The sequence below is a fragment of the Pristis pectinata genome, chromosome 4 (genome assembly GCF_009764475.1).
Source record: "Pristis pectinata isolate sPriPec2 chromosome 4, sPriPec2.1.pri, whole genome shotgun sequence".
Taxonomy (NCBI): domain Eukaryota; kingdom Metazoa; phylum Chordata; class Chondrichthyes; order Rhinopristiformes; family Pristidae; genus Pristis; species Pristis pectinata.
In genome coordinates this window covers 105,418,261-105,432,776 of record NC_067408.1, presented here as the reverse complement: position 1 = coordinate 105,432,776, position 14,516 = coordinate 105,418,261, and the positions used below count along the sequence as shown (strand labels likewise).

The following is a 14,516-nucleotide window of genomic DNA, read 5'->3' as shown; positions in this document are numbered from 1 at the left end:
ACTTACTGGGATTGAATAACTCATCTGGTAAGACTTTAGTTTTACAGTTCTGAAATTGGTGTTCCTGACTGCTGTGTGTCTGCACAGTATAGGTATGTTTCCACATAGACCACTTGAGACTGAATTCTGCTACCATTCCAATATTGTGAAGAAATTTGGGGTTTTTAATTCATTGGATTTGGCTATTAAGTACTTGGTGTCCTGTGTACAGTATATGGTATGTAAATGCAATTCAATTATGCAGACACGAGACTGTAGATACTGGAATCTAGAGCAACAAGCAATTTGTGGAGGAACTCAACGGGTCGAGCAGCATCTGTGGGGTGGGGGGGGGGGGGGGGTGGTGGGGGAGTTGTCTACACTTTGGGTCCTGATGTAGAGTTGTGACCCGAAACGTTGATGATTCCTTTACCCTCCACCCATGCTGCTCCATCTGCTAAGTTCCTCCAGCAGAATGTTTATTGCTACTATTATGCAGTTTAATTCATCATTGTAAGTTCACCAATTCTTTTGCCACCACTTTATTGTGAGTATAAAGTTTTTTTGAGTGGACGATTTGTCTTGAATTTTCAATGTTTTATTAATGGGTCAGCATTTGAGATAGTGTATGGTAGTAGTGGGCAGAACATCTGCACATACAATATTGGAGCAAAATTGACCTCTGCTGGTAGAATGTGGAAATTGCATCACACTGGGTGAACTTATGGATTCAACTTCATTTGTATAATGCCTTTCCACAACATTGACATTTACAAAGAAATAATCTAAGAGCTATTGAAATGCAAGTGTAAAATGTAATGGAAAGATGTATTTCATTGTTAAATAGTTATTTAGGAGTGACTTTGAAATTTGCAGTTCTGATGCAAGGTCATGAAACTGAAACAGGGTTTCTCTCCACGGATGCTGTCTGACTTGGCTTCTCCAGTACTGAACTTTTTTTATAATTTGATTTACTATTTTAACAAAAATAATTGTATTTCCTTCAACTTTTAGTCCCTTTTGCAGATTGTCCTCTATATTTTGCATTCCCATCTATCTTTGTTTTGTTAAGAAATCTGGATACATTACATTTGAATCTTTCATGAAAGTTGTTAACATCATTTGCAATACAGATGAACCCCAACTTATTCCCAATGTTTTCTGTTAACTAATCTATCCATGCTAACAATTTGTCTTATCCACAAGCCCTTTTCTTGTTCAATAACCTTTTGAAAATCCATAGTGTTTATATTTGCTGTATCCCCTTTATTTACCCTGCTAGTTACATCCTCAAGGAACTCAAATTAAAGACCAATTCCTTTTCAGAAAACCATATTGGTTGATTAATCACGTTATGCTTTTCTTAGTACTGTTTTCAGTTCCCCAATAATGTCATCCTTTTGTGTACGTGTCTCTTTCTCTCTCTTCTGGAAAAAAAGTTTGCTGTTTTTTTTAAACCAGCTGGGACTTTTCCAGAATAGAGGGAATTTTATATCCAATATCTCAGCTGCCCCCTTAAAATCCTAGTTAGTCAAGTTTCCTAAGGTGTGGAGATGGTGTTATTGCTGGGAATCTCCCCAACGCTTGCACTGCCATATCCAGCAAATTTGGTTTCAGTAAAAAAAAACTTTCATAAATTACCTCATCTTTTAAATTAGTCTATTAATTAGAATTTACCTTAGTTGCCACAACGAGGCCACTTGGGGAAATAGTACAGCAGTAATGGGCAAGAGCCAGGTGTGTAGTTAAATGCAGACACCCTAAAGCCCAGCTCTGAAGTGAGCTTCACACAAAGCAGGAAAATCAAAATAAGGACACAATGCTGGAAACACTGAGCCCGGACAGCATCCGTGGAAAGGAACAGTTAATGTTTCTTGTCCAGGACCTTCATTAGAACTGGAAAAGAGAAAACAGGTTAGTTTTCAGTAGCCGAGGTGGGGGAGTAGGAACATCTGTTCTATGGGGAGTAGCATTTTTGATTCAAGATTCCACACAGTATTTCACATTAGTCTTTTAATGTAGTCTGAAACATATGAAAAAGTGTAACATTGAGTAGGAAACCAGCAAGAGGGCACATGATGCAACAGTACAAAAGATTTGCAGTTTAGTATCTTCCATGATTATATAAAATTCATAATCTACTAATTTTAAAATCAAAAGGATTATGGTATTTTCTTGTGAAATTATAGTTATCTTAAAATCTTGCTAAACCTCTGTTCATTATCTTCACTGTAGCAGAGCTAGACTGATTGTTGCTTATAATCGTCACTTTAATATGTGGAAGTTCATTATGTCATAAGACAATTAATTGATTATAGAAGTAATTTTGTACTCTATTCTAGATTGTGGGGAGAAAAAGATTGACATTAGTCTGAAATTAACGATTAGTTTGTGTAGTTAACATTCCAGGCAGCAGAGGGAAGTCCTCAGGATGGAGAGCATGGACTCGACACGTCGGACAGGTGCTATTTGCTTTCAGCCACTGCTTGATGCACTATGAGATAACAAAGAAAAACTTAAGAACACAATATTCATTTTATTATTTTCACGCAGGAACAGATATTTGTTGCGTTGTAGACAAGTACTCAAGGCATAAATAACTTGTGTATTAAAAGTGTGAATAGATGAAACAAACCACATGCAGTGAGAGGCAGTGATGCAAATAGTTCACGAGCAAAACAAAAGGTTTAACCAGGTGAATCAGGTATCTTAATTATGAAAATAAGCAATCCTTTCAGCCTCCATTGAAACTATCAAGAAAATATTGCACAATTTACAAGACAAGTGCCTTCTTCCTTTCCACCTGAACTTCAGCTGGCTGAAGCAGGCATTTCCCCTTAAGACCAAAGTAACTTATTGTCACCTTAATCACCTGGAGAAATTACAGGAACAACCTGATTTCCCATCTATCAACATGAGCACATTTCCATCAGCATAAATAGGCCACGTATTAAGTGCTGAAAATAAGATCAAGATGAACTTACTGCTTCATGAAAGTGATGTCTGCATTGCAGCACACACATACTATCCGGTGTCAAATCATCATGACAAATAATACATGGTTCGTCATCAAATGTCTACAATGGAAAAAGGAAAACATCTTGAAAGTTTCTCCCATTTTCTTTTCAGATTAAAAAGTCACCTAAATATCAATTTGAATGTTCAAAAACAAATAATCCTGGCTAACCTTTTATCTTATCCACCTTCCCAGTGATCCCCATTATCTTGACATCAACCTCAAAAGCCCATCTAGATTTGTATCACTAAGTCTTTTATGTAATTATGTAGACTACTGAATGGTCTCTTGACCTCAATCTACCACTTTATTGTCTGCCTGCACTGTTGTAACGAGATGACCTGTATGGATGGCATGCAAAACAAAGTTTTTCACTGTACCTCAGTACATGACAATAATAAACCAATTTATAACTGAGGGCTCAGAAATGATCCTTGTGGCACCTCATGAGCAACAACCTGCCAATTTATCCTGTTGTGTCCTTTTTACTAATCCTCAGTGGTTAATAACTAAATGCTAACCGCACAAATCTCCTACTTTGAAGTGACCTTGTGTGGTACTTTAAATTTAGATATTACATCCATTAGCTTTGCCATACCATATCCAAGATGCATCTTCAAAAGATACCTGGATTTGTCAAAAATCACTTTATGCTGGAATCAATTATGATAATTGATTTCAGAATTCTACGACGAATAGGAGACTGCTCAAGGAAAGTTCTGTGTTAAGGACATTCAAAATGGGCTTACGTTTTTGAAGGTCAGGATTTACTGCATTAAGATGTCATATTGTATTGGCCTTCTCAACTTGTCCCTGCAGCCTGCAACAATGATTGAAGTTGCTACAAGTGTGGGCTGATGATTGTATGCTGAGTACAAGATGCACCTTGGACCTTGGTGAACAAATAGTGCACAGGGGTTTTGCTGCTGAAATTTAAGCACTAAATAGCAGAAGGACAGCAAGGAGGCTAATTCAATGTCAAAGCAGAATGGGAGAACTGAAAAAGTTTTTTTTCGAAGAAATAAGATTCAAGATACACAATTTGCTAACTGAAGGTACTGCATGTAATCCTTTAATTGGCAACCATCAACAACTGCAAGGGTAGTTTTGGCATTAATAACTAGTGAACATTTAGGGGGAGGTTAATGTGCAAGTATAGCAACTCAATGAAAATGAAGTGAAGGTTTTGGTAAGCTGTTTGAGCAAAGCAGAAAACTGACTAGTAACCTGGTGTTTTGCAGTTTAGTGTAGCTTTTGACAAGCAGCTGGCCAATATGCATATTATTAGTAGCCGGTATCATTCACAATGCTTTAAATTCTAGTCATAGTCTTAAGTTTTGAATAAGAATGTTACATTATGATTTTGTTCTTTGCATATTACACTGGGGAATTTTTAATCCCTATCATTATGTTGTTAAAGTAATGAAGCTATCACACTAGTGACTTACGGTGGTATTGCTTCCCTGCCACTGTGAAGCAGTCCAAGTATTGACTGATTGCCAAGGTTGGGAAAGGCCATCTGGTGCTCTGATCTTCCTGGAGGCCGAGTCAGTTTTTGGGACTTCACTTGTGGCAGAAGTGGATCTTTGGTCAGTCAGGAATGTTGCCTGTTGAGGGCTGGCAGATGGAAACTGGACCTGAAACTGAGGTTTAACAAAAGCATGTCATTAATCCTGCCATTTGCTCCTCTTTCAAAATAACAATACCAATTCTGACAATTAATAACATTGTCTAAGTGTGATTTCAATAAAATATTTTGTTCAGTCATTGGCAATTTATGTTGTTACTGTTAATGAATTATTGTTTTCTTTCAGTCCAGTTATATTTTTCTTCAGCCACCTTGGCTCCTCGTTCTAAAAATTTTTTAAAAACTTGCAATATTTTTCCAAGAGGCATCAAGCCAATTGCAGCTGCTATGTTGAAATTAACAGGAATAAAACTCAAACAGCCACTGAGGGGCAATGATTGTGTTTGCATATAGCAATTTATGACCAGTTTAAGCTGTAAAAACACCACCAAATTCTGCTTTTCAAGCCAGTAAACAAGTGGCCACTGCAGCAGATGGCAGTCAATTATTGCTGGTAGCTCCACAATCTGATCTGCACATTTATCCTGAACCACAATACATTTTAAAAGACTACTGTATTTGTTCAAGATCTTTGGTTTAGATTAACCTGGATATATTTGACTGCATATCTGAGCTGTGTGTTTGACTTTTAATCTAAGCTTTACTGCCACAGCAACAAAAAAAGTATTAATTTTCCAAGCATGAGAAGTCGATTGCACACTCTTGCAATGTTATGCATTTGCAAATGAACTGGTAATTATTCTTCATGTGCATGTTAATTTCCCACATAATTTGCTCTGCTCCCAAAATGTGATACAGCTTTTGTTAATCCATTTCCCGATTCTGTCTTGTTAACACCTTTGTTTCCTCTAAAATATATTCACTGGGACATGGTCAGTGAACCCAAAACATTTTTGGGACAAAAAAGTGTAATGAAGAACTAAAGTGTTTGCTCCTTTGCCTCAAAAGATATCTATGTGCAAGACCTTACTGCTTTTGAATGTGGTTATTTTACTATACAAGCTAATAGCATGATTAATAAACAAAGATGGGAGTTGCCACCAAATAAAAATTTTGTGCAATGATAGCCCTAAATCTTTACACCCCAGTAAAGACTTAGTTGAGCAGTTTAAATATTTTTGTGCTTCTTAAGTTAACAGTTTCAGATGAGAGGTTCAAAAATCCTTGCTTAAGGTTTTTATGAAGTTTCAGTATATTAAACTGACGGAAGATGTGTTTTGCCACTGAGATCTTCCATAAACATACCAACTGCCAGAGTTACCTCAACTATACCTCCTCTCTCCCTACCTCCTGTAAGGATGCTATCCCTTTTTCTCAATCTTTCAGTCAGTCTGTTCTTCTCGGGCTTCTGAAATGTCGTTGTCATCCTCCTCCCTGAAAAATTGCTTCCCCCTCATATGCATTTCCTTGATTTCCCACATATCTGCTCTTAACTCTGCCCACCCCCAATGCATGTGATGTGGTCTCCTCTACAATGGAGAAACCAACTGTAGAACAGGCAATTGTTTTGCAGGGCATCTGCACTCCGTCTGCCACAGCCATCTTGAGCTTCTGGTTCATGCCAGATTTGCTATGTCACCAAAGGCTCTTGCAAATTTCTACAGATGTACAGTGGAGAGCATTTTGCCTGATATGGAAGCTCAATGTGCAGGATTGAAAGAGGCTGCAGAGGGTTGTAGACTCAGACAGCTCCATCACAACCCTCCCCACCATCAAAGACATCTTCAAGAGACTATGCCTCAAGAAGGCAGCATCCATCATTAAGGACCCTCACCATCTGGAACATGCCTTTTTCTCGTTACTACCATCAGGGAGGAGGAAGGCTCACACTCAATGATTCAGAAACAGCTTCTTCCCCTCTGCCATCAAATTTCTGAATGGTCCATGAAACACTACTGCTTTTTTGTGTTATTTATATTTTGGTAACTTGTAATTTTTATGCCTTGCACTGTACTGCTGCCACAAAACAACAAATTTCATGACATATGTCAGTGATAATAAACCTGATTGTGATGCCATTTTAAATCCCCCTTCACACTCCTACACTACCCTGTCTGTCCTTGGCCTTCTCCGTTGCTATGGAGAAGCTAAACACAAATTGGAAGAACAACATTTCATTTTCTGCTTGGGCAGCTTTCAGCCCAATGATAATGAGCATTGAATGTTCACGTTTCAAGCAACTCACACCCCCAGTTTCTTACACATGCACACACTGATATGTATATCCAGTTTTCCCATCCCCCTTTCTCAGCTGGTTCCACCTATCACGCACCATTTCTCCATATTCCTCCCCTCCTCTCCCCCCCCCCCACCCCATTATTGCTATACACTGGCAACCTTTCCTCTTCCCTCCCAGTCCCAATGCAGCATCTTGACCCAAAATGTCAACTTGCACCTTTTGCCTCCATGGATGCTGCTTAACCTGCTGAGTTCTTCCAGTGTTCTGTTTTTATTGTGCCTGGTGTCTGATGTTGCTAAGGCACTGATCGTCCCACTTTGATACTGGTGATTATTTCTGAACATGTTATTTCCCAGAATCTATCAAACTATTCTTCAATCTGTATGCACCCCCACAAAGAACTGATGGTCTTTGTTTTGTTTGTTTTTAAATCATGCCACAATTTTTCATGAAGACTGATACTCTTGGGGCCTTTGTATTGTTGACAATGAACATTAACCTCACAGAGAAGCCAAGATCTGAATGGAGATTGCCAAATTTGGTTTGATCTTTCCTGTTTGATCTTTAATCTTGAGATTTTGTGTCCAAGTAACATCACATTTTAATATGATTGCCCAGCTAATGCATACTCAGATCCAGAAAGCTAGGTGGCAGCAGCCTCATCTCAAGGAATTTAAACATAACGGCCCAGAATTTATGTTCAGCCACAGAGCAACAGCATTTGCTGCCGCTCTCAAATAAAGTTTCCCACAAATTAATCTGGTGGTCTCTGTGGCAAAATGTCCTTCACTTCTGCTACCTGGCATCACATTTCAAGGATTCCAGTTCCTAATGTCATCACAGGACAGCTAGTCACAAAATTCTCATAGGTATCTTGCTGGGAAGTAAACATATGTTTTTAATTAACTTTAATACATTATAGAGTGTGGTAAATAAAGATCAAAACTTACACGATTAAGAGAGCAACTCAAGTGATTAAAATAGCACATTTTGAACTCGTTCTGTGGGAATTACAATGTACATAAGTTACTTTAAGGCCAAGTAGTTTAATAAGCAGTAATCATGGCTTAGTGTGCCATTAAAAACTCAGCCTTCATGTAATAGTGCAAGATTTAAGTAATTAAGCAATGGAATCAGCTCATAAATACAAATCAATTCTAACTTTACTTGATTGTAGTAGAGAAAGCTGCAAATTGCTTGACTTGAGAAAGAGTCGCTGATCTTCTGCTATAAACATGGACAGAAACCTTGAAGTTGATGCCAGTTTTAGAGCAAGGAAGTTTTGCCATCATTTTAAGCATAAAATTTGGCCCAGTAATTTGCATGGGTTACATCTCAAAGGCTGCTTGATGAGTTTTAGAAGGGAGATAAATATGTGCTGTCTTTGGCACTCATCTCTGGGTCTTAACAGGATTATTAAAGTAAAACACTCCTGTAAGAGAGAATGGTTTCCTGAAATTTGCAATCTGTGAAGCAGGATCTATAAGATGGCAAATCAGCTACTGCACCATAGCTGAGAATTGCTCAAGCAGAATCAAGGGGATTATTGAAGAGGTGTAGAGCAGACATCAGTTTATGGTTATTTGGGGTTCTTGCATTAGGGCTAATGGCTGTCAGAAAGCTGACACTTTGCTTCAAGATTGGAATACAGGCAGTCCCTGTGGGTTATGCAAGGGTTCTGTTCCCGAGAGCTGTTCATAAGCCGATTTCTCTGTAAAGCATGTATGAACCTTATACAAACATTTCACACTTTTCCCATTTATAGGTCAAGCCTCATTCTCTCACCTTTTTTTGGTCCTGATGGTCCTGATGATCCAGGATGCGATCTGCCACTTGATTGATTATTTCATCGTACAATAATCCAGCCAGGGAACCACCATTTGCACTACGAACTTCCTTAATGAAGTGAGTCAGACCAGTGCTGAAAAGTAAAATGCAGGGCAAAATGGAAAATGGTGTATGAAGCAAATTTATGCAAAGCAAACAGAGACTGACACAAAGATGTCCATTCGGTGAGCAGGAATGTTATCCAATCACCCACAGAATGGACACCTCAATGCTAGTATAAACTGTGATTGGGGAAAACCAGAGGTTTGAAGATCAGATCTTCAAACTGGTGGTCCATTCAGTAGCTGTGATTCCTGCCCTCCTACGTGCTTCTGAGACCTAGACTACCCATAGCAAACACCTCAAGGTAACTGAAGGTACCAATACTGTCTCTGTAAAAGTCCTCTGATCACAGGAAGACCATTTCAATCACCAGTATTCTCTCACAGGCTGACAGCCCCAGCTGAGGATCTAATTGCACTCTGTTGGGTAGGTCACATCATTCACACGCCCAATATTAGACTCCAGAAAGAGACACTATTCTGAGCTCAGTCATAGGAAGAAATTACCAGGTGAACAAAGGAATATATTCAAGGATGTGGTCAAGAATGCCTTGGAAAAAGAAACCACTGACTTTTGGGAATCTCAGCCCCATGCCCACTCAAAGTGGAGGAGGAGCATTTAGAATGGTACGAGAACTTGATGTCTATGTATCAGGATCAGAGAGATCTGTGTAAACGACAAATGGAATGAACCACCTCACAAAATAGCTGCCTAACCCTTCAGGCATCTTCTATCCCATCTGCGGAAGGGCCTGCACTTCCCACATTAGCCTCATCAGTCACCTCCAAACCCACAAAACTAGAGTGGAAGCAAAGTTATCTTTGATCTTGAAGGACTGCCTGAGAAGCAGCAGTTGCTGCATTAACTTCAACCCATCTTCAAAACAACATGGATTGCTTAGCATTCCTGACACTGACTGAGCTGTATCACCAAGAAATAAAAGTCAGGAACATTTTTGAATGTTTTTGGATGAGGCCTGCAGCAACACAGAGTCAACATAGCTCAGATACCGTGTCTCCTTTGTGCTCTGTAAATTTCACCCCCACTACCACCCTCCCCCACAAAATCCTCATTGCTGACAGCATGCAACTTTAGTACTCCTGGCAAATAATACAATTTCATTTTTCCTTGATAAGAACAAATCACAGAGAATTACATCTCAATTGCTACGACCAAGCACTGGTTTAAAAATGTTATTGCTAGCCTTATCAATATACTATTAAAAATCCAATAACTTTTGGTTACTTTAAACTAAGCCTGCTCAGAAATGATAGTGTGATAACGAGTAATTTAAAACAAATTTACAGGATGTGGGAATTGCTGGCAAGTCCAGCATTTACTGTTCTCTAATTTCCCCTGAGATTCGGTACATGAGCTGCAAGTCATGATTTTGTGCATACAACTCAAGCTGTTGATCGACTATCTGTGAGACAGCTTTCCCAATTTAGGCACCAGTTTCCAGATGTTTGGGAGGAGCACTGGAGGTCAAGTGGACTGAGGGGATCTTTACCATGCCCGAATCTGTTTCTATCCAGCCCTTCTAGTTTTATTCTTGCCAATATTGCAACACAGAGGGTTTGACAAAATTGAATGGCTTGCCAAACCATTTTGGAGGGAATTTAAGGATCAATCACATTGCTGTGGATCTGTAATCGCAAATAGTTCAGGCCTAGTAAAGATAACAGCCTTTCATCTCTGTTGATGAGCAAGATTCCAATGACAATACAAGAATTTTATGGGCATCATTACTGAGACTAGCTTTTTATGTTGCAAAATGGATTGTTTAGTTTTATATGAATGTCTCCAGATTGTCAATCTAGTAACAGCCACCATAATACCATTCCTCATGATTAATATTTGTTAATTACAATTGCTTTTTCAGTAGACTTACTGTGTATAATTAGGGAACATGGCTAAAAGGCGTTTAATTATCTTATCAAAGCTATTCTTGGGTTGCTGAAATTTTGGATGTGCAGATTGGCTCGTAGAAGGCTGTGTTTCATGATAGCTTGCAAGTTCGGATCCTACAGGTGACTCTGATCGACTACTTGCTGGTGACCAGGTAGACTGAGACTTAGTCAAAGCAGTACCAGGTCGAAAATGGTTTGAGGAAGCCTGGTTCTGGAAGCTAGATGGAGTCGTCGTCTTTTCCTTAGTGGCTCTTGTGACTGAAGGCAGGTGTGGAATCGGTGGACCATGTTTTTGCATATGTGACCCGAGGGCCTGAGTAGCAGCAAGAGGGCAAGATGCAATAATGGCTGGATCATCAATAGGCGACTTTTCCATCATTACCTGAATTTGAAAAGCATATGTCAAAAATAACAACAACATGTAAATATAAAAAACATTTGTTTCTAGTCATAGAGCAATACAGCACAGGTGCAGGCCCTTCAGCCCAACCAGTCCATGCCAACCATGTTACCCACCCAGCTAGTCCTAATTTCCTGTGTTCAGCCCATATCCCTCTAAGCCCTGCTCCTCCCTGTACCTATCCAAGTCCTTCTTAAATGATACTATTGTACCCGCCTCAACCACTTCCTCTGGTAGCTTGTTCCATATACTCACCACCCTCTATGTAGTAAAAAAAAAGTTGCCCTTCAGGTCCCTGTTAAATCTTTCTCCTCTCACCCTAAACCTATGCTCTTTAGTTTTGGATTCCCTACCCTGGGGAAAAGATTGTTACCATCCACCTTATCTATGCCTCTCAAAATTTTAAACACTTTTAGAAGATTTCCCATCATTCTCCTACATTCCCAGGAATAAAGACCTAGCCTGGCCAACCTCTCCCTATAACTCAGGCCCTCTAGTCCTGGGCAAGATCCTCTTAAATCTTTTCTGCACTCTATCCAGTGTAACCACATATTTCCAAGAACAGGGTGATCAAAACTGTATACAGTACTCCAGGTGTGGTTTCACCAATGCCTTATACAACTGCAACATAAATGTCCAGCTCCTATACTCAGTGCCCTGACAGATGAAGGCCAGTGTGCTAAACGCCCTTTTCACTACCCTATCTAACCTGTGACGTTGCTTTCAATGAACTATGCACTTGTACTCCATTTCATTACACTCCCTAGTGCCCTACCATTCATAGTACAGATCCTATGCTGGTTTGACTTTCCAAAGTGCTTCACCTTCTGAGTAATCTTCCTTCTGAGTTCAATCATGTAGTCAAGTCCACATTTAGAACTTAAGGTTAGCTGATTCAAATCTCTAGGAATTCTTCTACCTTGCTCCTGAAACTCAAACAGAAAATGCTAGAAATACTCAGATCAGGCAGCACCCATGGAGAAAGAAATACGTCAACATTTAACTATGGTCAATAACTCTCTGTGGATACTGCCTGACCTGCTGAGTATTTTCCATTTTCAGTTTTCATTTCAAATTTTCAGCATCTGTTTTTTGACTTTAGATCCCTGAAAGTCTCATCCCTGTCAATGTCACTTAGGGACTGGACCCTTCCGGTGTCCATGATGGACAGCGAGTACTGATCTACATGAACTCCACATTTTGAGCTCTGCAACTTGAGTCCAGTACAAACCCCCATTCACCTACCACCATGAATGTCTCTCTCCCCATTGCCTCAATTTCAACATACTTGTGCTATTTTTCAAATATTTTTGGCTTCATGCCTTCCTGTACTTAAACACTTCCTTCAGAACCCTACATTCTTGTTAACTGTCCTTTGGTGGCAATTCTCAAGGACAGTAGGCCACTACACTGTCCCAAGACCCAACCCATAGGCTAGCTGCAGCCATCTGCATCATTTCATCCTTCAACTAAAAGGTGTATAATTGTACCTAATGCATTTTTCCCAAGGTCCCATTTTTAAAAAATAGATAGGTGCTCAATTCTGTCCAACGCGAGATACCTGTAATGTAACTGAGGTATGATGCTGGATGTAGTGTCTACATGCATCTACATGGTTTCAAAAATCTGAACTAATTTTTAGGAAGAGATTTCACTGGATACATACACCAGAGCTTGGTGGTACTGGGAGGCTCGGTATAGTCACTGATGGCAGGCTGCTTAATTGCATTCCAGCTCTCACTTGCATAATCTGATCTTTAAAACGCATCTGAAAAAGATGAATGCGCCATAATATTTTTCCAAGATCAACATTCTTCTGCACAACAGCAATGAACCAGGCAAACTACGCTAAAAATAAAACATAGATTTCCATCCAGAAAATGTCTTCATGTCTTGGGTCAGTGCAGAATATTATTCTATTTCACAAGAAGTGAATATCATTGGGTACTCGAATGCATGGAGGTAATCGATATGACAAGCAAGGTAATGTACAAAGAGAATATTATTTCTTTTATTTTCAATTATACAGTATGAAAAATAACTCAAAACTGAGCTGTTAATATTTTTACTTAGCAGCTGCTTTCCTCTGATATCAAGACAATCAAGAGACTAGGACTACAGACAATGACTATAGCTGTGCTGAATCCAAGATAAACTCACCCCAGTTTGATGGCTCTGCTGTTCAATTTGAAATAGAAAATGTTCCCAGGCAGCAATTGACATCTGTAGGTGTGGAAGATCCATGGCTGGTATGCTGCATGAAAGAACATTCAAATGCCATAAAGCTACTAGTGGAATTGCATTGCCGCTTTATTCCTACACAAAATTAATATATGATAGCATAACTTACAATTTCTGGAAGAGGATTCAGAACTTCAAATCATTATTTCAAAAGGGCTTGCTGCTAATTTTTAGGATTTCAGAAACAGTGGAAGTAGTTTCTAGTAATCATACATTTCCTTCAAAACGGGAAAACTTCAATTAAATCATTTAATTGTCTGACCAATTTAACTCTTGGAATCCAGGTATCATTCTGGTATTTCGAACCCATCCAGCACATCTCAGATTTTCTCAGGTGCAGCCTTCCCAGGGCTTTGCAGCTAAACTTCTAACCCCTTGCATTCCAGCATTTTCAACAGGACAACATTCAATTTGCTTCGTTGATTATTTTCTGTTCCTGTCCATGACATTTAATAACCCAGAAACATAACCCCCTAAACCTATTTGAACCCTTATTGCTATTAGATTTTCACCATTTAGAAAGTACCCTGTTCTTCAACTTTTAGAAGGCGGATGACCTCATTTGTTTTTACTGAATCTGTTTATCTGAGATTTGGCTATTCATTTATTCAATTAATTTTACCTGCAAGTTTGATTTCTTTTTAAGGCAAATTCAGATAAGTAGCATTGTCCAACCATCTTAGTTGTTACGAATAATGAGCCTTACCACTCATCACATCCTGCCAGTCTGAGTACCCTCACTGTCTGTTGCTGCCCAGCTAATTCACTAGGCAGGTCAAAAAAAAACTTGTCTTCAATTCCACAACTTTAGCCATGACACTTAAGAGAAACTTTTGGAAACCCATTCAAAATCTATCCATAATTTTAATCACCTCTTAAAAAATGCATTTGTACTCATTAGGTATGAGTTAATGATTTTTTTTTAAACACCAAAATGAAAACATTTCCAGGTATTTGTTCATTCAATCCTTAATTATACACTCTAATATTGGCAACATTTACTATGGTAGTTCACTGGTTCCCTGTTCTCATTTTTCATAAACATTGGAGTAACTTGCACAGAATTTGAAGTCTAAAGGAACTTTGGAAAATAATACTTCGTACATTAGCAGTGCTCTCACTTACTTCTTATACAATCCTAATTTCGAAATTATCTTTCTAAGAGATTACTGCAATTATTTACTTCATTTCCTCAGAATGTCCACTATCCACTCTATGGTTAGTACTGATATAGATTTGAAATGTCTGCCATTTATTTTTAAGCACCCACACTGCTCCTGGTCACCTTCATAAAAGTTTAAAATATTCTGCAC

The 14,516-nt window shown here is 38.9% G+C and overlaps 1 protein-coding gene across 1 annotated transcript in view; it reads right to left on the bottom strand.

The window, feature by feature from the left end:
* Positions 1-1,174: 1,174 nt before the first annotated feature.
* ttc3 (tetratricopeptide repeat domain 3) overlaps positions 1,175-14,516 on the bottom strand; it is an 87,739-nt gene continuing 74,397 nt past the window's right edge. The window contains exons 37-43 of the mRNA XM_052014742.1: positions 13,123-13,216; positions 12,629-12,730; positions 10,544-10,944; positions 8,548-8,683; positions 4,444-4,638; positions 2,964-3,056; positions 1,175-2,473 (exon numbers count right to left, since the gene is read on the bottom strand). Of these exons, the coding sequence (XP_051870702.1) occupies positions 2,357-2,473; positions 2,964-3,056; positions 4,444-4,638; positions 8,548-8,683; positions 10,544-10,944; positions 12,629-12,730; positions 13,123-13,216 (1,138 nt within the window). The 3' untranslated portion in view covers positions 1,175-2,356. The remainder of the gene's footprint in view (positions 2,474-2,963; positions 3,057-4,443; positions 4,639-8,547; positions 8,684-10,543; positions 10,945-12,628; positions 12,731-13,122; positions 13,217-14,516) is intronic.